We start from the raw sequence: 23,672 nt of genomic DNA, 5'->3' as shown, positions 1-23,672 counted from the left end.
TGTCCAATTCCTTTTATTAACTCACACAACATCACATGGAGATTTTTTTTTTCCAGGAACATCTAACAAGACATTGGTCTTGTTTCCAGGTTTGTAATTAACTTGTTAGAGAGGAACAATTCCCAAATGAAACAAGTACTGATGCTGGTAAAGATGAGTGCTGTTTTTGCTGCAATTTGTCCACTGTTGGTTGCCATATCTGGGGACACCAGCTTAGATATAAACATCCCTCCCTTCTCCCTCCTTCCCCAACAAAAACCCTCATGTATTAGGGCTCCCCAGAGTGCACACAACCTCCAGATTACTTCCTTCATATACCCACATGCTATGAATTAGCCTGCTGTTCTCAACTGACACTGCTCAAAGATTCTTTGAAATAAGCAAGGGTTCACCATGGAAGGGAAAAACACCCAGCCAGACGGCTCAAGAACAAAGCATCTGCATCAACTGCTAATCCTCAATAGCATCTCTGGGAAGCACACCTACAACAGATAGCTCACAAAGCACTGCTATATTTTGCAAGATTTTTTTTTTTGTTATTATTTTAGGGGCAGCTTATTTTATCTGTAATGTTTGCCTGAGTCTTTATATCTTCAAATCATTGTAAATGAGGCAACAGATACACAAATGTTTAACGTTTTAATTGACATGTTTCAGGAAAAGCCAAACTGTACTGGAACAGCAATTAAATTAATGTTTGCTGCACCATAATAACTCAGTTTTAATCCTAGCGCACTGGCAGGGAACTTGCATAAGTAGATTAGGCTGCTTTCAGTACAATATGCCAGGTACCAGAGAGCTTCAATTGGAAATTCTCACTGAGTTTAGTGCAGAAGCTCCAGGGGCTGAAACACAAATTTGTTCTTCCTCTCTTCTGCCCAAGGGGACGTGATCCTCTCTCTGTTCTGCTGAATTCACTGTGTGTACTAGGAAACATTTTCTCCCTCTTATAAAAATGGAACACTCTTAACATTAACAGTGCATAAATTCACCTGTATCACAAAACAAAGAGACACTATAAAGAAGGCAAGACAAGCCAGAGCAGGCAAATACAAGGACAGGCCATGAATTCCAGGGTGCAGTCCCAGCCCTGAAGATTTGCATCTTAGCAAATCAGGCTGCAGATGTTGCATCTATAAAATAGGAAACTATGATGCCTGAGTCTTCCCTCTGTACTCAGCACTGATGAGGCCACACCTTGAGTACTGTGTTCAGTTTTGGGCCCCTCACTACAAGAAAGACATTGAGGTCCTGGAATGCGTCCAGGGAAGGGCAACAAAACTGACGAGGGTCTGGAGCACAAGTCTTATGAGGAGCGGCTGAGGGAGCTGGGATTGTTTAGTTTGGAGAAGAGGAGGCTCAGGGGAGACCTCACTGCACTTCACAACTTCCTGAAGGGAGGTTGTGGTGAGGAGGGGTTTGGCCTCTTCTCCAAGAGAACAAAAAAGACCTGCGGAAATGGCCACAAGTTGTACCAGAGGAGGTTTAGAATAGACATAAGGAAGAACTTTTTCTCTCAGAGGGTGGTCAGGCACTGGAATGGCTGCCCAGGGAGGTGGTGGAGTCGCCGTCCCTGGCGGTGTTCAAGAGGTGTCTGGATGGAGGACCTACAAGATATGGGTTGTGCTTGTGGTGGCAGTGGTGATGGGAGGACAGTTGGACTAGATGATCTTGCAGGTCGTTTCCAACCTTGTGATTCTATGTTTCTATGATTCTATTCTATGTGATAGCACTGAATGAAAGAGGCTTTAATTAATCAACTAATAAATATTATGTAAAGTTTCATCATCACAATATGACAAATGACAAATGCTAATACTTCCACTATAAAGAAGATGGAATAGACCAGGTCACTCACAGTCGATTCAATAATTGTGGAGTTTTGACAAAACAAGCTTGAAATACCAGTGCTGCATATAGAGCTGAATGTCCACATTTATCAAAAAAAAACCTGACGCTAAAGTGGGGAGGAAGGAGTAATCTGGGAAGCCACTCAAGAACTGAAAAACGCTTAACTAAGAGCTTGTTAACCAACACAGTGTCTGGGCTACAATGTGGTCACAGTGTCCAGGAACCCACAGACACTTAAGAAAGTAGCTGCTATCCCAGAAGTACCAGGTAGTAAGGGCAGAGAGGGGAGAAGTACAACCTAGTCTAGCTGTAGGCATCCCAGTTCATCGCAGGGGAGCTGGACTAGGTGGCCTTTAAGAGTCCCTTCCAACTCAAATGACTCTATGATTCTATGAAGTAACTACACAAGCAAATGGACAGCCTGTAAATCAAGACTGAACTAGCTCAAGGTAAGAGCAATGAATATTTTGAACAGTACAGAAGATTCTTTGAATTCAAATGAATTCAAAGAAAAACAACAAATCTTCAACTCCAGGGCTTCCCTAGCAGTGCCGACCTGTTCCTATGGAACAGCTGCTTTACCCAAACACAGGTCCAGGTGTTTATTACGAAGCTAAATAGGTAATGCTTACAGTTTAAGATAGAACATACAAGATTCCTTCACCTGGTCATCCTTTCTCTTATTAGGCTGTAAATTCTGCATGTGTTACTTCAATAAGAAGTCATGACTAACTCCCACAGCTCTGTTTGTGGCTTGTGACTGAACATTCACTTAACTTGCTGAAGCTGGATAACAAAGAATGCTCTTCTCTGCACACCATTAGATTGAAAAGTTAAAAGAAAAGTAGTGAGGGGCAAAGAAGAAACCTTTAACAACGGGACGGCTAACAGCAGACTCAAAGACATCCATGTACTGAAGATGCAATTAAGGGTATTGAGACTCAAATCTTCCACGCTTATGTTCAGGTCTAAGCCAACAATGATGCTGTTTCCAGCTCAGGAGTTCCCCACTCAGATTTCAAGAGAAACAATGAAGCAACAGAAGTGAAAATACAGCACCAGCTCACCTGTACATGAAAATATACGTGACCTAACTTCCATTTATGCACAAGATTTGTACTGATTTCTGTCTGCTTTGAAGAGCTCCCTGAAGTATTCATCAGCAAGAAATCAACACAACTTGGCCTTTTCTTGATCCTTCTCCCAGGCAGCATAATCACAGTATAATGCTACGGTGCTTACAAAGCATGTGAAGGGCGACCACCCCATATAAGCAGTCTAAGATTTGAGTTTTAGTCATGGCAAACAGTTTGGGCAGAACTCAAGCACCTGATCTCAACAAGAAACAGACATAACTCAGAATCCCTCTGTTCACACGATCTCAGCCACTATTTTAACATTGGCTTAAATACAGAAGAATTACTTTGATTACTCCTGGCAACTCTGCAGCACTAGGGATTATTTCTTCTCCCTTCACTTTATGGGTGGGCAGCAGTGCTTAGGAGAACAGAAGCCTTCCAGAGCCAAGTGGTAATCCCTCACACTTTCCATGTGAAACTTAGCCCTTATAGTTCAGGTCTCCTTCCTTATCCAAGTTTGCTTGCTTTGCCACTATCACAGTGGCACACAATAACACAGCTGCTGCTCTTAGCTGGTGGTTCCAGCATCACACTGGCTTTGGAAGTCACTAACACCATGAGCAGGGCATAACAAGTTTGATAGCATTCCTGCTTTTCTTTTCTTCCCTTTCTCTCTGTTTTCCTATGCTCAATTATATCCCACAGAGTTAGATCAGGGCACTCCACATCATGTAATCAGCCAGCTAGCAAAGTGCTTCTCTTCAAATTGGTTTCTGAAATTGTTCAGCTCTGCACATTGAGGTGTCTGGATGAAAATAAGCCACTACTTACCTAAGATAAATTCAGACAATACCATGTTGGAAGAGTAAAAACACAGTAGTCTCAGTACATACAATAGATATGTAGTAACAAAAGACTGATGCCTTAGGAGAGTAAGAGCAAAGGAAAGATATTCAAAAGACCTTCCTTGTCTGAGGAGCTTGACGATATGAATACAATAGGTTTTTTTTGTGACACAAAAATGCTCTGTTGTTACCACTTGTTTCATTATCGTAGGAAACAAAATCTGGCAAAAGAGCTCCATATAAGCAAAGACCATTTATGAAACTATATGTTTAAAGAAAAAAAAAAAAAGGCACCATTAATAACAGCCACTGAACAGGATACGAGCTGCCAAACCCAAAGGAAATGCTTAACCTCACACAGATTGAAATCTTTCAGATGATTCCTCTAAGCAGTGAGTGTTTGAAACGTGGTCCAGCTGTTATCTGAAAGTTTGTATCTGGGTCCAAGAACCACGCTGTGAGTTCCCAGAGTGGTACCAGTTCTGACTTCAACAGCTGAATTGCCAGATTGTAATTTAGATTGTACCCGGTAGTCCAAACTTAAGGACTGCAGTCATATAAGAGATCAAAGGAGGATTCCTTATATTGTTTTAAAAACAATATTTAACAATTCCTGAATCATTTCTATTTTTTTTAGAAAGCCATTATATTCAGTTGCTTCTGCTTACAAGACAAAAAGTTGTAGCAGAAGAATCTTGCATGGGGTTAAGAGAACCATGAAACATGGCAGCATCACTGGATACAACACTCCAGTAAACAACGAGGTAGCACAACCCTCTCGTGAAGGAATCGGAAATTATATGCCTACAGTTCTGGGCAGTGGCATTTGAGCAGTTATGAGTTTCTCTTGCTGAAAAGCAACCAGAAGTCTCTTCTTTATATTTACTAGTATTTTAACAAAGCAAATAAAACTTTAGAGTATTCAGAAGCACGTCCAAAGTTAACAGACTTGTCAACCTACAACATCTAAAAACAGCAACAGGAAGAGGAAACACTACTATTAAGAAAGTACCTTGAACTAATAAAGGAATTATTGATTTGTTATTTTTCTTTCTACCCAACAATAACATAATATAACAATAGTTAAACCTAGTACTTACAGGGTCTCTCAGCTCTTCATTGTCTCGGGGTGATGTTCGAGGTATTTTCACTGGGATTTCATCTCCACATTCAGTGTCAGAAGCATTTGGAGACTCTGCTAAATCAAGGAACTCATCTCTCTTGTGACCTCTGAACCTTATTTTGTCCAACTTCTTTAGCATGTTCAGCACTGCACTTTTCTGCTTTACCTTAACATGACGGTTGGAGTCTCTGCAAGAAGCAAGACATCAAGAGTACTTTAGAAAGCTTGCAATAAGCCTAAATACACACATTTTGTTAACTACCTACTTACAGCCATCTTTTCAAGAGCCTTCCTGTCACTAGAAGAAAAAACATTCTACAGTTTAGCTTTTTTTAAGAGGCATTTCTCCCCATCCTCAGTGTAACAGATGCACAGTTTGTTTTCCAGTAGTTGATAACTTACCATCTTCCTGCACATCTTCCCCTACTGTTACAGCCTCTTTCTCATGGCTATTTCTAAAGACAGAATAGGAACAAGCTCACAACCTACCCCCAAGACAACTGTTAAGAAGTCAGCTCCCAACAAGTCACTTTAAACAAAAAAGGTTCAGTTGACAAGTTCATATTGTTCAGCTTGTTGACGTGTCTAATCAAAGACATGAAGATCCATTATGCATCACAACCCATCCTTAAATCTGAAAAACTAAAGAAAAGGAGTAGCAAGGCTATCATAACACTCTTCTAATTTAGAGTAAGAAAAAGGAAGGTAACAGGGATTCACTGAAGAATGCTGACAGGTAGATCGACACAGAAGATCCCATCAAAAATTTACGGATGATTGAATTTGACGCTTATTTAAATATACAGCCAAAATCCTTAACATTACTATTATCAACAATCTTGGAAGCAATTTTGCTAGATTTCTACAACTCTCTTTTGGACAAAGGAGAATCACTTCATTAGTGATTTTCACATTGTTTTAAGGCAGAGCAGGCAGAAGCTTACTCTGAGCGCAACAGTTCAGCCAGCACTTTTGCAAACAGTGCAGATACCATCTCATCTGAAGGGATGGGAGATGCACACATCTCACTCCTGGAAATAACACCTCATGCAAGCAGTAGTTGAATTTAGACTTAAATTAAGACTTAAATTATAATTCAGAAACCACAGAATCATAGAATCACCAAAGTTGGAAAAGACTTCTAAGATTATCTAGTCCAACCATTCACCTACCACCAATATTTCCCCACTAAACCATGTCTCGAACACATCCAGGGATGGTGATCCCACCACCTCCCTGGGCAGCGTGCTCCAGCACCTGACCACTCTTTCACATAAGAAATTTTTCCAAACATCCAACCTGAACCTCCCCTGGCACAACTTGAGGCCATTTCCTCTCGCCCCATCACTAGCTATGCAGGAGCAGAGGCCAACCCCCACCTCCCACAGCCTCCTTTTAGGCAGCTGTAGAGAGCGATAAGGTCTCCCATGGGCTTCCTCTTCTCCAGACAGAACTGTCCCAGTTCCATCAGCCTCTCTTCATAAGACCTGCACTCCAGACCCCTCACACCTCCAATGCCCTTCTCTGGACATACTCCAAAGCCTTGATGTCTACCTTGTAGTGAGGGGCCCAAAACTGAACAGAGAACTCAAGGTGCGGCCTCACCAGTGCTGAGTACAGAGGGATGATCATTCCCTGCTCCTGCAGGCAACACTAATTCTGATACAAGCTGGGATGCCATCTTGGCTATCTGAGCACACTAGTGGCTCATGTTCAGCTGAGTGTCGACTAATACACTCAAGTCCACTTCTTCAACGCAGTTTTTCAGCCATTCTGCCCCAAGCCTGTAGCATTGCCTGGGGTTGTTGTGGCCAAAATGCAGGACCTGACACCAGGTCTTGCTGAACTTCAACCCATTATCCTCAGTCCAGAAATCCAGCCTGTCCAGATCCCTCTGTATGGCCTCCCTACCCCCAGGTAGATCAACACTTCCTCCCAGCTTGGTGTCATCTTTAAGCTTACTGACAATGCACTCCACAGGACATAGAGTCTCTTTTTCTCTTGGAGACTTAGAAAAAGTTCCCTGTTCACCCATGCCAGTGTTCTTGTCCCTGAGCTCATCTCATGGCACTGGGGGATATCCTGTTCCTGTACTCCTCCTGAATTCCTTCCTGAGGAGCGTTCAGCCTTCCTGGACCTCTTTACCCTTCAAGGACTGACTCCCAAGGGACCCACCCTTCCAGTGTCCTGAACAGTTCAAAGTCTACCCTCCAAAAGTCCTAGGTAGCAGTTTTGCTGACTCCTCCTCCTGACTCCATCCTGAATACAGAACTCTGCCATTTTGTGGTCACTCAGTCCAAGACAGCTCCCAACCTCTGCCTCCCCCACTAGGCGTTTTCTGTTTGTGAACAGCAGGTCTAGCAGGGCACCTCCCTGGTAGGCTCTCTTACTGGCTGTGTCAAGAAGTTATCTTCCATACACTCCAGAAACCTAGACTGCTTCTTCTGAGCTGTACTGTACTTCCAGTATATATCAGGGAAGTTAAAATCCCTCATGAGAACAAGGGCTGCTGATCACACAACAACGTCTGCCAGCTGCTTATACAATGCCTCATCCATCTCTACATCTTGGTTAGGCAGTCTATAACAGACCCCCACCAGCATGTCTGCCTTGTTGGCCCTCCCCGTGATCCTTACCCACAGAGACTCAACCTCATCATTCGCATTCCCAAGCTTAACAACGTTAAAACACTCTCTAGCATAGAGAGCCATGACACAGCTCCTCCTTCCTTGCCTATCCCTTCAGAACTTACAGCCTTCCATTACAGCACTCCAACAGCTGAGGTGATCCCTCTGTTTCAGTAAGAGCAACTAAGTTACAGTTTGCCTGCTGCACAGCAGCTTCCAGCTCCTCCTCTTTGCTGTCCATGCTGCATGTGTTGGTGTAGATGCACTTCAGCTGAGAATTTGCCTCACCTCCAATCTTGACATTGTTCCCCTAGGCTCATCTTTAGTGAACCTCATTTTAACCTCTTCCTCTTTCATACCTGCTTTAAATCCCTCGACCCTACCAGGAGAAGCATTTTACTTTTCAGAAGACAATATAAGAAAGATGAATTAATATGTAAATTCATTGTAATTGTAGCTTTCTAAAACACCGCACTGTATCACCTATGATTTAAACTGGGCCCCCTGAATCAGTCCAATTCAGTGTTGTAAACTTATCACACTGGGTAACAAAGGTCACAAACTCCAACTTCAAAGTTAGTTCCTTGATCACACCACTTCGGAAAGCTTCCATGAGCAGTCTATCGTGAAATAGCCGCAGTTTTTTTCTTCATGTAATCTGTTTTCCTCAGCTCAGAGGCCTTCATATGGAGGATGCTTTAAGACTTTCACAAATGAACGTCTGTCAAGGTTGAAATCTATTTTGATGCATTTGTTTGTATTACTATCCTTTTTTCCCTGTGGTCAACATTCCCCTCTTCATCAATAAAAGAAACACATTAGCTGCATTGCACATCATCACATTATCCCAGGAACCAATGCAACATAAAAAAGACAAGCAAGATATAGACAGGCAACACCTTTGACATATAAACAGCAAGAAAGAGGAGCCTTGGCAAGACCAAGGGTACAAGACTGGAGGCAATTCTCACCTAGCACAAACCTCTTTCAAGCAAACCGTTCCTTCTTTCTCCACAGATTCCCCAACACAGCAACTCTTCACACCAAGTTCAAACGAGATCATTCCTTCAGAATCTGCCTTAACTTGCACCTCTGCCTAAGTTTATTAGCACCCTTAACTTAAACAAACACATTTGAAACTAATACAAATTCCCCACAGCACAGCTGGCTAAAGAAATGTCTTCCTTTATCAGAGTTGCAGCCCTCTGTTTATTTTTCCTCTTCAACCTCTTGTGGTAGCTCACCCCAAGGTTATTTTCTACGAACTGCTTCTCTCTGAAGTTCTATTACTTGTCAAAGCTAAGCTTAAAATAGAAACACTTCTGCTCATTCATTGACTATATGATGAAGAAAGTTGTCAGCTATCACATCCCGAACTATCTCTAGGCCCTGCTATTAATAGCAACTGAAGAACAAATGCTATCAGGGAAGTTTAAACCCCTGATAAGCACTGGCACAAATGCATTATGCTCCCTCCATCTCAAAGATCTCCATCACCATTCGGTTGATGTCACACAGTATGCAGATCAGACCCACAAGAAGGCAGTTCTCAACCAGACTTCTGTAGCCATGACCCTTTCCATCACTGCATAAAGAAGAAATGAGGATGGCACACGCTGCCTGGCACCAAGAGACAAGCATTCCAAGCCATATCCACCTCCTACAGACAAAGCAGTTGGCTCAAGGTTGCAGATGGGCATCTTTCCTCAGCAGAGCTAGAACCCTCAGAGTTCCTTGTTGGGGTTATGCTCATTCACTGCTCCCTAAGACCAGGCCTGCTGCAGGACCTTTCCCATCAACAGGCTGGCACGTACAGCACTTCAATGGCCATTTTGAGATCTGACGTCAGTTTTCATCTTAGAGTGGATTCATACACGCCTTACAAAAGCAGCAAGAGGAAACAAAAATACTGAGACACAGCAAACTCAGATACTCTTCTTCTAGCTTTGCTTTCAAAGGATGAAAAATGAAGGACCCACAAGGCCAGTGAAAAAGCCCAGGAGTGTATCTGCCTGCACTGGAACACTATTCAGGAACAAGAAGTAAAAATGGCAGCCCTCTTCTAGGGACTATTCATGTGTTTCAGCCCTGCTCATGGAAAAACCAAGCCAAAAGATGTGCCCAAGAATACATTTATTGTATTTTTACTAATGAAACAGATGTACCTGTCATTAAGTGTTTCATCTTATTTAAAAATGCAGACCTGTGTTTAAGACACTAACAGATTACTCCACTGAACAACATGTTTAAATTCTGTAATGGAGAGGCTAGCAAGATCTCATCAGTGCATTAATTCCTTAAAGCATTAGTCAGTAAGTCTATCATTAAATGATTAAATAGCAAAGAATTGATTCCTAGGCATTTCTGTATTTAAACAAGAAACTATTATATAGAAATATCTGCTAAATTATAATTTTAAAACAATATGACCATCTTGTCTAACATTTGAACAATTTTAACAGGTTCCCAGATTGCTTAGCTATATTAGAGAAGAAAAACTTCAGCTTGCCAACAAGAAGCTCCTGTAGAAGCTCATTCTTTGGCCACAAGCCAAACACGTGCTCTCAGATAGGCTTTTCATGTCAGCAGCCTATTCTTGTAACAAGCAACTTTTTCTTTTTTAGACGAAGATCGATAAATATGGCAACATTTCAATAGCTTCATATTCACTAGAAGAAAAGCTTCTCAGAGATTCCAAGTGACTCAGATGAAATCTTGCTAAGCATAAGGAAGCAAATAAGTTTTTGCAAAACAAAAAGAAATCTATTTATAGGTCAGAATCTGGTCTTGTAAAACACAGTAACCAAATACCAAAACACCTGCTTCACCACCACAGCTATTCACCCTCTTGCCCTCTTCCAGCTCCCCATCCATGTCCCAGCCCCAGCCAGCTCAGCTCTGAGTTTCAGGCTGTTTCTAGAGATCCCATGGCAGCAGTATCAAACCTGACAGGCAGCTTTGTACATGCAGAGCTACAAGCAAGAATGCAGGCCCTTCTCTCAAACTATCTATCAGCAGAAAGAAATGCAACTATTTTAACTTTGCACCCTGCAAATGTACGTAATGCTGCTGTACATAAGGCAGCAGTTGCTCACATTACAGAATCACAGAATCACAGAATTGCCAGGGTTGGAAGGGACCTCAAGGATCATGAATCTCCAACCCTCCTGCCACATGCAGGGCCACCAACCATCCCACCTAATGCTAGACCAGACTGCCCAGGGCCCCATCCAATCTGGCCTTGAACATCTCCAGGGATGGGGCATCCACAACCTCTCTGGGCAGCCTGTTCCAGCACCTCACCACTCTCTCTGTAAACATTAGCATACTACAAAAATAATACAAGAATTAAGACTGGTGTCACCTTCACAGATCATTAATTCAAGCAAAATAAATGCAAATTCTTGCAAGATTATTTCTGAAACAAGCACTGCAGTATTAATGCAAGCAATGAGAGATCTTTCCCACGTCCAGCCCTGTCACGCTAAGCACAGGGTGCAGCACGGCAGACGCTGACTCTGCAAGATTGATTGAGGTCCAACATCATGGCACCGCAGCCAGATCTTGTAATACCAGCAGGCCCTCTGTCATAATACGGTGCAGCTATCTTACATTAATGTGCTTACAAACAAGGCTATTCAGGCACCCAGTTTTTTTTTGTTTTTTTTTTAAAGAAGGTAGCTTTCATTTCTCTCGTTGCAGTGGCAGAGGTCAAATCAGCAAAATTAAATACCAGCCTGTTAAAATTATCTTGGCTCCCAAATCATCCAGTAACAAGGTAGGCAACAGCTCATGTACTTACTTGATGAGCTTGGTAAGGGAAAAAGGTCTGTACTTGTCACATTTAAAAAACAAGCAAATGCTAAAACAGCAAAACCACCTTTAATTTTTTTTTTTTTTCCATTGCAATCAATACCTTTCGGCTAATGCAAAAACGTAGTGGCTGAAGTTTTATTTCTTTTACAGAGGGCCAGAGAAGAGACGACTTGATTTGGACCTAGAATTAAAACCCTCAATTGGCACCAAAATAACTATCAGACTCATTTAAGTTATCAAGACTCCGATTCCCAAGATAATGTATGCACACATTCCAAACTTCTGATGAGGAGAAAAATTCAAGTTTTCCTAAACTTTCTCATAAAAATCACAAAGAGTTCTGGAGCAGTCTTCCTGCCCGTGTTTCCAGAGCAGCTTCAGCATGAAGATAGCTGTGAGCTATCCCTGAGCCTCAGGCAGCTGGAGAACAACCAGAGCCAGCCTGCCCTGCATAGCCCAAGGGTCAGCAGTTACATGACTTGCTACTATGGAAAGAGTCTCACTTCATCACAGCACTGCTCCCCAACCCCCCTTTCCCCCCCAACAAACTGTCAGATTTTTGGCAGGTCCCAAGCTAACACCAGCAGCCCTTGCTGCCCTGTGGAAGAAGCAAACATGATCTGCACTTGCCTGAATGTGGAAAAGTCATTCCCCTGCAGCTTCCTACGAGTTGCTTAGGGGTTTCGGTTTTCTTTTCTCACATCCAGACTTTGACACCAGAACAGTGTGAATCTGAATACGCGGCCTGCTAGACCAGGCAGAGATGCTGCAACTAAGTTCTGATGTACACTTTGTCAGAGAGGAGACTGCTTCACAACCCTTGCAATCTCCTCATCTGATAACGAAATGCAGAGGCACTACACAGACAGCATCCCCTTGGCACACATTCATTGGGACTCTGAGAACAAAAGAACACAAAACACTACAATATCATAGATGAACTGTATATAAAATCAAAAAGGCCACACCAAACTACAACACAGAGAAACAGCCCTCAAAGCACCTGTGCTCTTATTGCTAGAAAAGCAATATTTCAGAAAGCTAAAGACATTAGAGCCAAAATAGATCTAACATACCCCTGCTTCTCATCTTCACATTTCATTTTCCTTCACATTCTCCTTTTAATCTCAAAATGTCTTTTTACAGAAGTCAGGGAGTTCTGGTATTCGGTAAGAGCTCAACTGTGTGTGTGTGAACAAACACAGGCAGTGTCAACACCAGGACATTTCAGCCTTATCATGAGGGAGGGACATGCAAATGGAGGGAGTGGACAGCATCAGGCTTACTTTAGGTATTCACTTCTTTTTCAGTGAAACAATCCTGCATATTCTCTTGACAGGAAAGCAGGGACACTGCAAGATATGTGGATGGTCCATATATGTCACCAGATAGAGCACTGAAAACAAGGCCTGGCATGCTTTCTTCTGGACGTGTCTAATTAAAACAGGAACCCTGAGTGGAACACCTACAACAGATTTAAAGGGCAGCTCCGTACAGAGCTCTGCGCAAAAGCTTCCCACTTTCTACACACATTCCTCCGGCTTTTCTTTTTAATGGACAGAATCTCATCTGAAGCCATTGTCTGAACATTTTGTACTTATTAATATTTAAAAACTTTAACTAGAGAAAGATCAACTGACTGCACTGTGAGATCCCTGGGCAGCCTGGACTGGTGGTTGGCAACCCTGCAGATAGCAGGGGGGTTGAAACTCGATGATCATTGTGGCCCTGTTCAACCCAGGCCATTCTATGATCCCTGCCTGTTCAGTTCTCTTTCCCTTGTACATGCAGTTCTCACAGTTTGCTCTCCAGAAAGTTCAAATCTGTTCAGAAAACCAAACTTTATTTCCAGCTTCTTCTCTTGAACAACAGGAAATGGTTTTGTGTAGATAAAGTCGATATCTTTCAAGAAAACTTGGCATTAAGCTCAATTTGAGAAGACACTAGAGTGGGGAAGGGAGAACATGGCACAGCCCTGTCCTAAATCCCACTGTGGAAACATGCATCTCACCTCAGACTGTGCAATACGTTAAATTCTCCGTACAGAACTATGTCATTGTTTCCCCAGAACTCAGCCACCAGCCAGCACAGTTCCTCTCCTACCAGCACCTCACCCACACACTGACCAAGAGCCTCGGAAAGAAACCCTCTAAGTGGGCAGCTAGTTTCCGAAAGCAATAATCCTTGCCTGCTTTAGAACTAGGAAAAAGGCCATGCACTTTATACTCACTGGAAACAAACTGCAGTCCTCTGGGCCAAACATTCAGTCAGACCAGGCAAGAGCAGCGTATAAACGCCTTCCAAAAGTCACAAAGGTTGCACAAGTGCCCTCAATTTCTCACATCAACAGGCAGGACTTGACCTTCAGAGTTAAGCTCTCTCCACACGCTCAACTCACCACAAGCTCATCCAGAAATTAGTCACTGCCTTCATGTCGCAGCCTGCTATAATCTTCCTCAAATTATCTTACCGTGGCCCCAGAGTCATAACAGGATGCATCCAGTACACAGAGCAAACTATTTTCTGAGTAACACCTGTCAAAAGCACCCAATCCTTTTCAGAAGTCCTTAAAACACTACGCTTGTATGGGGATCAGCTTTTTTTGGCAGGAGAAATTATGTTATCAGTTAGGCTACCTAACTAAGGTGTGGAGAAATATGCTTGTTAATTCAAGTTTCCTTTTTTCTTCCCCTCAAGTTTAAAGAAAAACAAATGAGGAAAATCCAGCCAGAATATTCTTGCCAGCATTAAAGACATCTTGCAGAAGAAAGCACCCCACTCCCACAACACTCGATTAACACCAGTCGGAAAGAAGCAGGAAGATGTACTTGGACGTGTTATAAGCTTTATTAGATGCAGCTATTAATTGCCAATAATTTAAATTGTTGGAGGGTTGGGAGAAAAGTGGAAAATGTGTAACATCCTCTAAGGGAGAAACCCAGACACAGGAGACAGAAGTTTAAAACACTGATCTTGACTGAGGTGAGGTTGTCACAGCAACCATAGTGCAGCTTCATGAATATGTATTACTCTGAAATCTATTTTTTCCAATAGTCTCATGTGTCATTCAGCATCCAACATGAAGCTGCCTAGGAGATGGACCAAGGTAGTACAATAAAAGCCATTTGTCTTCAGAACATTCTCTTTGGCTGCTGCAGGCAGGAGGGACAGGGATGCCATAGAACACGGCCTCATACTAAAAGGCAGCAGAGTGTAGCTGCAGGACTGGCTTCTGGATCCGTGACAGAGTTCTGCCAGTGGTCCTCCAAGGAAGGCAGGATTCCTGGGCGGTCCTCAGCCAGATGAACCGTGGGGGCCTGGCTTGATTACTACTAGAATGCTGTGTCCACTCTGTGCATCCCAAAAAAACCACCACCGCCATACACACATACCTACACAGCTCACATGTCAGTGCATGAAGAAACCAAGAGCAGTGACAATTGTAGCAGAGCAGCTATTGGAGGTGTACTTTGTACTTAATTGGAAAAGTCCATCTCCCAAAACACACCTCTTCTAAAAATACATTGACACCTTACTTCCACCTGTACCACTCTCTCATCACAAAACAATATTAGCAAAATACATTAAATTAATCCCTCTGTAAATTGATTAAGTGGGAATTTTAACTCCTGATTTAGGGAAAAGCTCATTTTTCTCGAGGCACTCATGTGAGAAAGTGAAACATTTACTCTTCCCCCTGAAGAGCACCACCAAAAATACCCTGTCAGAAAATCACTCTGCCTGCACAGATGAGCTGCAGTGACAGGCAGAGCCCACAGATTTAAACCATAGGACAGCAGGCAGCTTCTCAGCATCTGTGTTTACCAGCTCACGCACTCAGTCCTGTGAGCATGGCAAATAATCTGTCAGAGGTGTAGCACATAGCAATAGAAATAGCAGCTGGTTGCCCTTCAGGTGAACACTTTCATCCTGGCCAGCATCTCCCACCAGCACCCACCAGAGCTCTCCCCTCAGAGCCTACCCCTGGCCGAGGCTGAAGGCAGCTCCAACACAGCTGACACCACAGGGCAGCGTTCCTCACTTCTGCCAGAGCCTTTCTGTCACTTTGCTGCTCAATGCGGTTTATCAATTCCCTGCTGATCCAACTAATTTTTGTGTTTGCTTTCTAGCAGGGTTGGTTTAATTGGAGCAGACATCCATTCAGCCTCACAGTTGCACACGTTATTGCAGCCCTCACACCTCCCTCACAGAAGAGGCTTCTGGTCACAGGCAGAGGAGATGGATCCTGTTACAGCAGCCACCCGCACCCAAATCAGGTTCAACAACTGTGCAACCTCACCCTGAAAATAGCCTTTATGAAGCTGCTCTGAGGCATATTCCAAAAAATCAGGCCCACAACAGAGCTTCAGTCCCTCCTCTAAAGGACGGATGGCGAACGTGTCACAGATTAACACAGACAAAATGCATTTGTCACTCTCTCACTGATTTCTGCAGGCTTGCCAGGGGTGCTGACTGTGAGGACGGGGAGAAGAGAGCAGCACCAGCTGAACAGCAGCCTGCAGGGCGGCACAGACCCGCAGCTCAGCTCTGGCCCAGCTCCAACAGGCACAGAGCTGGGGCAAAGCAGTGCAACTTCTGCTCACAAAAAGCAAACGAACATGGAGGCTGAAGGGACCACTGACATGGGGCAAGGTTATGTGCTCTCTACATCCATCTCTTTTTCCACTCTTCTACTGGAAATATACAAAGCCTACCTTGACATAACACTTAGAATAAAGTTGGCCTTTTACATACAATCTATTTTAAAATAAACATTTGAAGTTGAAAGTACACACACTAGCATACAACATCTTAATCAGGGTACTAGATTTATTATGAAAGGCGGTCACTGCGCTGTTTATAAAGTGAAAGCCCTGTTAGTTCCTTCAAGTAAAAACAGATGCAAGCTGTCGAGACCAATGCAATTAAACCTGTGGAAATACGCAGTCAGCACTGAACAATCTGAACAGCACAGTCATCATCTTTTAATGATAAATACAGATAAATTAAAGGAGTGCTGTGACAAAAGGCACCATGAATGGTGAACCGTACTCCAAGCTAAGAGAAAGGCATTTTGGCAACAGCCTGCTGAGGTCTATGCAGGATGGTCTGGGGCCTCTCAGAGAGGTCTCCCAGCAGCAGGCAAGTATTTCTACTCCAGCTCATAGCTCACCCACTAATCTTCAGAAACAAAAGCGTAAAACCTGAAGTACAGTTTGCACGAATCGCTACACAGTCACTTTGTCATAAATATTTCAACTTGCTATTCATTAAAAATATAGAAGAGAGTGAAAAGGCACACACTTGAAGCAGGACACAGCTCACTGCAAGTGACTAATGAGCGATCTTCAGCTCAGCACAGCTAAGATCACACAGCTCACCGTCAAAACAGAGCCTGTCCCAGCCTTACCAACCAACACAGCAGGGCCACGTCTGTTCCCCTTTCACGCTGGGCAGTGCATCAAAAGTTACCTATGCATTGCAGATGTCCTTAGGCAAGACCACTCAAAAGGAGTTACTAAGCTATCACACAAAAGATCACAGACACCTAACTGCTATGCTATATATTCCATGACAAAAAAGAAGACCCCTAACTTTTTATTCAACCATAGGTTCCTCCAGATCATTCAGCTATTAGGTAGGGGCACTTAATTGAAAACAAGGCTATGGACAAAAATATAGAGTGTAGAAAGATGGTCTATTTTTATTTTACAGGCTTTCTTCAATTCAGAGAGAATTCAGCAAAAGGTAATGATAACAGTTTTATGAGTAACCAAATTATCAAGAAACCATCTATATGTGAATTTTCACAGACACGTTTTGAGGGTGTGGTGATTCTAAGCATAGCACTGTGTTAACTTGCTTCTGCAAACCTAAGCTATTCTACTGTCATCTGAAAGATCTAAGCCTCTAAAATATCTATGACATGAAATAAAACTCACCAAAAGTTAACAAGTATTTGAGATGCAGTGACTACAGAAACCAACGATGGACACAGCCAAGGGAAGAAACTGAGTCTTTTACCAACTATTACCAGTAGCTCTCCAATCACTGTACATTCAAGAAAATAAACAAACACCAAAAAACCCACCACCTTCTCATAAATAAAGAAGTTCAACATTTCTAGTACATGAAAATGAACTACAGTGATATGGCTGGCACATCAGCTACACCCATCACCACAATACAAAATCCTCAGCTTAATTCCTACTGGCACTGAGCTCATAAAGAATGTATACAATCTCCAAATCCCACATTTCTGTGCAAGAAGCAGGGCTGCTTTTCATTCTGCTCTTTTCTCCAATAGAAACCTGAAAATGTTCTTCCTGTTAACTCTACAGACATAGAATTGAGGAGGCAGGAAAAAATAAATCACTGCATAGATTAGGAAACTATGTAGTTTTCTAATTCCTCATAATGTCAACTTCTAAGTGAAGATACAGTTAAGTATTGTGTAAAAACTTGCAAAGATAATATGTAAAAAGGCACTCTGCTAAAGAATGTTATGCTGCACAACACACGTAGGAGGAATTTGTCCAAGTAAGTTAACTAAGAGAAAAAGCAAGTAGCATACAGTAAGTCTGTCTTCCAACAACTTCATTTCTGGCACAGTCTGTACTACCCAGCAGCTCACAAGAGCCATGTAAACTCTTTCTTCAAATCTTATCAAAGAGTAAAACATTTAAGATGAAGCTCCCACCAAACTGATGAAAAAGTGAAACGGCAGCTCCTTTGGGCAGGACTTCATCACTCCTTCCTTCTCACACACTTAGCTTGGGAAGAGATTAGAGAAATAGTATTTCCAAACTCTGTCATATGGAACTAATAGAGAATGTTGTGATACACAGGAAAGCACTTTACTTGTCCTCTAGGTGTCATGGACCTCTTCTCTGTAATTCTTTATGTAAATACATTTGCACTTTTGGCACATTTGCTATAAACAGAACTGATTCACTGTACCCAAAAGAGTTTTGATTTCTGGATTGCAATCAATTGCTTAAATGATTTGATTATTTAAATATCTTCTCTTAAAACAATGAAATAAGGTTGGAAAACTGCTGTTCAAGCTAATCTCTAGTACAGGAGCAAGCTTCTATTTGATCAAATTTCAAACTGAATCATTCACTCAGCATACAAAATATCCTTGTCTCCACACATAGATTAGTGATCCTGAATTTAACAAATAAGAACTACTTTTAGTTTAGTTTGTTACAAGCTGGTACAGGCATGCCAGGCAGTGGAGCATCCAACCCTATGAGAAAATAAAAGAGCCATTAGGAACATAATCACCCATTATCCTGTACATTAACTCTCTCTGATAGTTAATTGCCTGAGTATTTCATCGTAACTACAGACCTTTCTGTTCATGTACTTATTTTAACATTCTCTGGACAGCAAAAATCGGTGATCTTTGCCATTGAGTCTGATTCTGCCAAGGGGTACTGACAGCCTGTGATTTGCCAGCATCTCCTCCACCTTCTCTCCCACTAACCTTTGCATGTTTAAGAAACAAAAAGCCAATTTTGGTCTTATCACTAATTACTGTAAGCAGAGAACAGGCACTAGAAATCCACACATATGCACAATTGTGAATGGTTAAACAGTCAGGGGGCAAATAAGTATAAACATTAGCCCTGAGAGAAGCTGTTCCCTGTTCCACCAGCAGTTATGGACAGGGAAGGACATGGGCAGTGCCAGGAAATGAGGTACAGATCTGCTAGAGTGCGTCCAGAGGAGGGCCACAAAAATGATCCAAGGGATGGAACACCTCTCCTACAAGGACAGGCTGAGAGCTGGGGCTGTTCAGCGTGGAGAAGAGAAGGCTCTGGGGAGATCTGAGAGTATCTAAAGGGGGGCTGTAAGAAGGAAGGGGACAGACTTTTTAGAAGGTCTGTTGTGACAGGACAAGGGGAAATGCTTTCAAAATTGAAGAGGGGAGGTTTTGATTGGATATAAGGAAAAAGTTTATTACAATATGAGTGGTGAGGCACTGAAACATGTTGCCCACAGACGTGGTGGAAGCCTCGTCCCTGGAGGCATTGAAGTCATGCTGGACAGGGCTCTGAGCGCTCTGATTTAGCTGTAGGTATCTCTGTGCTTTGAAGGGGAGTTGGACTATACAACCTTTAAGGGCTTGTGCAGTCCAACTCAAATGATACTGTGATTCTAGGAAGTGCAGTAACCTCAGAAAGAATGACAGAACACACAAGTCAGACACTTGTAAGAAAGTACCGGTGGGGGAGTGAAGAAAAAAGCCACCCTAAGTTTCCCACACTTTCCTGTCTTTTCTCTCAAATTTTATTAGTTCACGAAAACAATTTCATCCACCTCGCATTTTGCAAGCAATTCATATATTTTATCACTTGAAACACTCAACAATGACAGAAATGATCAGCCAGATACACAGGGAAGTTCAACTGTCCAACTTCAACAGCTTGGCATATAGACTGCATACATGTCTGATGCAAAAGAGGAGGGAAAAGGTGAAGATACACAACTACATTCTACAAGGAAGCAACTATGAGGCTGTGCCAAGCCATAAGACACATCTAGCAATTAGCCATCACAAGCCAACAAAAGAACTAACATGTATGGACTCCTGGGTCACCAGCCTTAGCGGGATACTCACTAACAAAACCACTTCCTTCCTCAGCTTTTTTTCCTCCATGCCACCCCACACCTCCACACACCCCACACCCTGTGGCACTCAAATTCCCCTCCAGGCACTGCAGACTCTGAGACAATAAGAAAATTTCAGTGTCAGGCCTGAAGCACTGCCAGAATCCTGAAACCACCTCAAAGCAGTGCTTTGCAACCAGTCATTGTTTTCCACAGTCTCATGACAAAGTCACGTCCAGGTCAGTTTCCAACAGACACCAAAGAACATCTCCAAAATCTTGCAAGTACAGTAGTCCTACAGGCAGACTTTTAGTCCAAGTTATTTTATATACAACTTCCAGATAAAAAATTTAAAAGCACAGCAGTTTCTAAAGTTTAATATAACAGCCCTCAGCTTTTTCCCCAGCTTTCAAAGAGCTTATGACAACTATTCTTCAGGCAACCATACAAGTCTGAATAGATATCTTTTAAATTTTCAGGCTTCCTTAAAGTATGCACAGAGTTGAGGAAAGCAAAGCAAAAAACTGCACAATTTCAACAAAACACAGAAATGATGCATTACATGAATCAGTAAGAAAAGTACAAAGCCTTCTCCTAACAAGAAAGCCAACCAGCTGAAGCTATTACCATAAACTAGTCCAGTTCTCATTAATTTGGTTGCATTGGTAGGAAATTAACATCTTAATGGCACTTGTTATCCTACTGCCTCATAACAGCAGATGTTTCCAGTGGCAAAAAAAAATTGCACAAAGTTGACAACTACAGTTTTGAAGATGCTTGAAACAACTGGAACAAGGTGTCTTGGAGCAAGTCTTTAAATAAACCAGAGTACATCATATTGAGCTCTAACCCTGTACGGAGGGGAATGTACTCTTGGCAGCATCACTGAAGGTTAAATCTATGCTAAATGGCATTTCTCCCAAGAGAAGCCTCGTCTGACACAGTCATATTAGCAGCATTTCAACTGCATTTCAACATGAGATGTACTGGACAAAAGGAAGAGGCAGACAAGCTCTGCCAAACTGTTGGGTTTTTTTAATCCCAAACATGAAGTAGTCCCTGAATCCAATGCTGTCAGCAATTAGAAGGACTGACTCTTGGGAGAGGTTATTAACCAAGCCTATGCAAGCACCCTGAGCTACTTTCTGCATGCTCTGTTCCAAAACAAAGTATTTCCTTGTCTCAAAGCATCACAAACACACCACAAAGGCAGTCAGACTCCTAAAACAATACAAAGCCAGGGACAGTAAGTAGTAATCTCACACATCACTGAGGCTTCAGAATTCAAATGGAACTAACACAAGAAAAGCAGGATGGATAGTTTAGTAATGAAGTGAGAAACCAAGGTGGAAGGAATATGAAAAGGATGAATGCCATCATCATTCCAATCAGACCAAGCAATTTCAAAGGCAGATAAAGGATGGCATTTATAAGTCTGCCTCTAACACTGGGATGAGGGCCAGAGTTACACTGTCTGAGCTGACGGGTATATTTATGCCACTCTGACGCTTCTGTCAGTAACGATAAAGGTCCAAAGGTCAAAGCTGCCGAAGAAAAAAAATAAAAGCTGTATACACACACTGTATCTTTCTGAATAGTCATGGCTGGGTGCAGGGAAACAGGTAGGGCTACTCCTTTCACACACAGGCCGCAGTAAAATTGTTTCAGCTGTGAGCATTTCAAAGCTTCTTAAGAAGTTTTTATAGAGGTAACAACTTGCTTAGCCACCAAGTTGCAGTGTTCTGCTAAGAATGCCTTCTTCTAAGAAACTGTTTGGTTTTCAACACAAAGCTGAGAGGATGACAACAGTGTTTCACAGCAAAACCAAAAGGCCGTTCTCCAGTCCGAGCCCCTGCCCTCACACAGACCCCAAAGGTGCTCCCATGCTGACACCTGTCAGCCTCCCAGCAAGGACTTCTTCCAGCTCCATCCAGGTCCCAGTTACTTTGTGAGCATTTGCATATTTAAACCTTGGAATTTTAAAAGTTAAACCATGGATTTCATTCTTCCATAAATATCTTAAGAATGGAATTACCTCTCAACCTCAAATTCTGATTCAGGGGTAGCAAGCCTACTGTTCAACTCTTCGCAAGTGTTTCAGTGCAACAGATGCAGTGCCCCAAAGTCACAGTAACTTGGAGTTCAGGACTTTTTGCATTAATAACATAAGCAAGCTGAAGGCTGCAGGACAAGTTGAACGCCACAGAGATCCAATATGGTTATATGCAGGTCATTCCAAAAGAAACACTTCCTGCTTATTTCCACAGAAACTACAACAGATACCAAGAGCACAATAGCAATGTCTGATCAAGCAAACTCTCAGCTACAAAATGTTTTTTCAATAGTCACCACCATTAGCTATGCATTTTCACCAGCAATGAACGAGGGCCTGCATGCCATGTGCATAAAGATCCGCACTAGCAGAGGTGATCTACTGTTTCCTAGCTGCTATGACAGCATCATCACTAGGAAGATGTGGCTCACAGTGCATCTTTAATCAGTCCAAACAGATGAAGTCAGAAGACACCAAATCCAGACTATACAGTGGGTGTGGACAATCCAGTGAAGATTGGTAATGTGCTCCACAGTCTTCAAACTGGTATGGTGCCTGGAGTTTATCATGTTGCAAGAAAAAAGATGCCTTCTTCTCTGGCCTGACTCTGGAATTTATTGGATAGTACAAAACCTTAAGAGAAGCAGTGTTAATCAAGAACTGTTCTGGCTACTGCACTCAACTCCAATGGCACACAGCAAACCAGAGCTGTCAGGCCTCCAAAAGCTGTGCTGCAAGAAGCAGAAGTAAAACCACACCTTCCTGCAAATTCTCCTTCAGAAGAGGCAGCCTCACCACCCAGAAGACACACATACATTTGTCTGGTCTTGAAAAGTGCCTGCAGGGCCAGTAATTGAAAAGGTTTCTGGGTACCCAGGAACCAAGGCAAGCAGTAAGATATGAAAGCTAGGTTCAATTTATTACCAACAGCCCCCCAGAGACCTTTGACTAAAAGCTCACAAGTATATGAAAAAAAAAAAAAAAAAAAGCCTTTGGAGAAAAGACTGGGCACGTGCTACAAGAAGAGCTCAGATCATAGTGGCATCCCTACACAAGGATGCATACAAGAGTAGAAGGGAGCACCTACAGAAACAACAGGACTGCTCAACCTCAAGGCGTTGCATCCTTTTTCACACAGGAGTTTTCTTTAGCTGACTGGCTACGAGATGAGCTCTTCTTTACACCCTGATAAGCGGAGTGATTTGCTGTTCCTTGTTCCACTTAAAAACACACATATTACTGTTTACAGCTGCATTGGGCAAATATATATATATATATTTTTTATGAAGTGAATCTACTAGTAAATCTTCATATAAAAAGGAAGCTACTTCAACCAGTGATCATCCTGCAAGTAAGAAAGTACGTATGGTAGCAGTAGATAATCTCCTGAAGTGTTGGCATCTGGTATTTCCTCCATGGTTCAGAAACACTAAGCAACGCGTCTGCTGCCTAAACACAGCTCCACAGTTCCCCAACTCTCATTTCAGATAACAAGCAAGCTGTGGTCAGCCAGTCAGGGGTCCAGCCCCTTCTTAGCATTTCCTGTACATCTGTCTTTTCCTACTTCTGACATTTATGAGAACGCAGTATTAACATCATAACTTTGATATTTATATTAAAAAAGCCCACAGGAATATCAGACTATGTACCTACAAATGC

General features: G+C 42.5%; 1 protein-coding gene across 5 annotated transcripts in view; it reads right to left on the bottom strand.

The window, feature by feature from the left end:
• Positions 1-23,672, bottom strand: part of GRAMD4 (GRAM domain containing 4) — a 78,008-nt gene that overhangs the window by 45,711 nt on the left and 8,625 nt on the right. For 4 of the 5 annotated variants that reach the window (XM_090136382.1, XM_031602755.2, XM_090136388.1 and 1 more), the window contains one exon: positions 4,876-5,086. In XM_090136382.1, coding sequence (XP_089992508.1) covers positions 4,876-5,086 — 211 coding nt within the window. Of the gene's footprint in view, positions 1-4,875; positions 5,087-12,417; positions 23,669-23,672 lie in introns of those variants that run through there. The other variant, XM_090136374.1, reaches the window with a different exon arrangement.

The sequence above is a fragment of the Phasianus colchicus genome, chromosome 1 (genome assembly GCF_987193195.1).
Source record: "Phasianus colchicus chromosome 1, bPhaCol1.hap1.1, whole genome shotgun sequence".
NCBI lineage: Eukaryota > Metazoa > Chordata > Aves > Galliformes > Phasianidae > Phasianus > Phasianus colchicus.
Note: the sequence above shows the minus strand (reverse complement) of the source record. Positions and strands in the feature narration are given on the sequence as shown.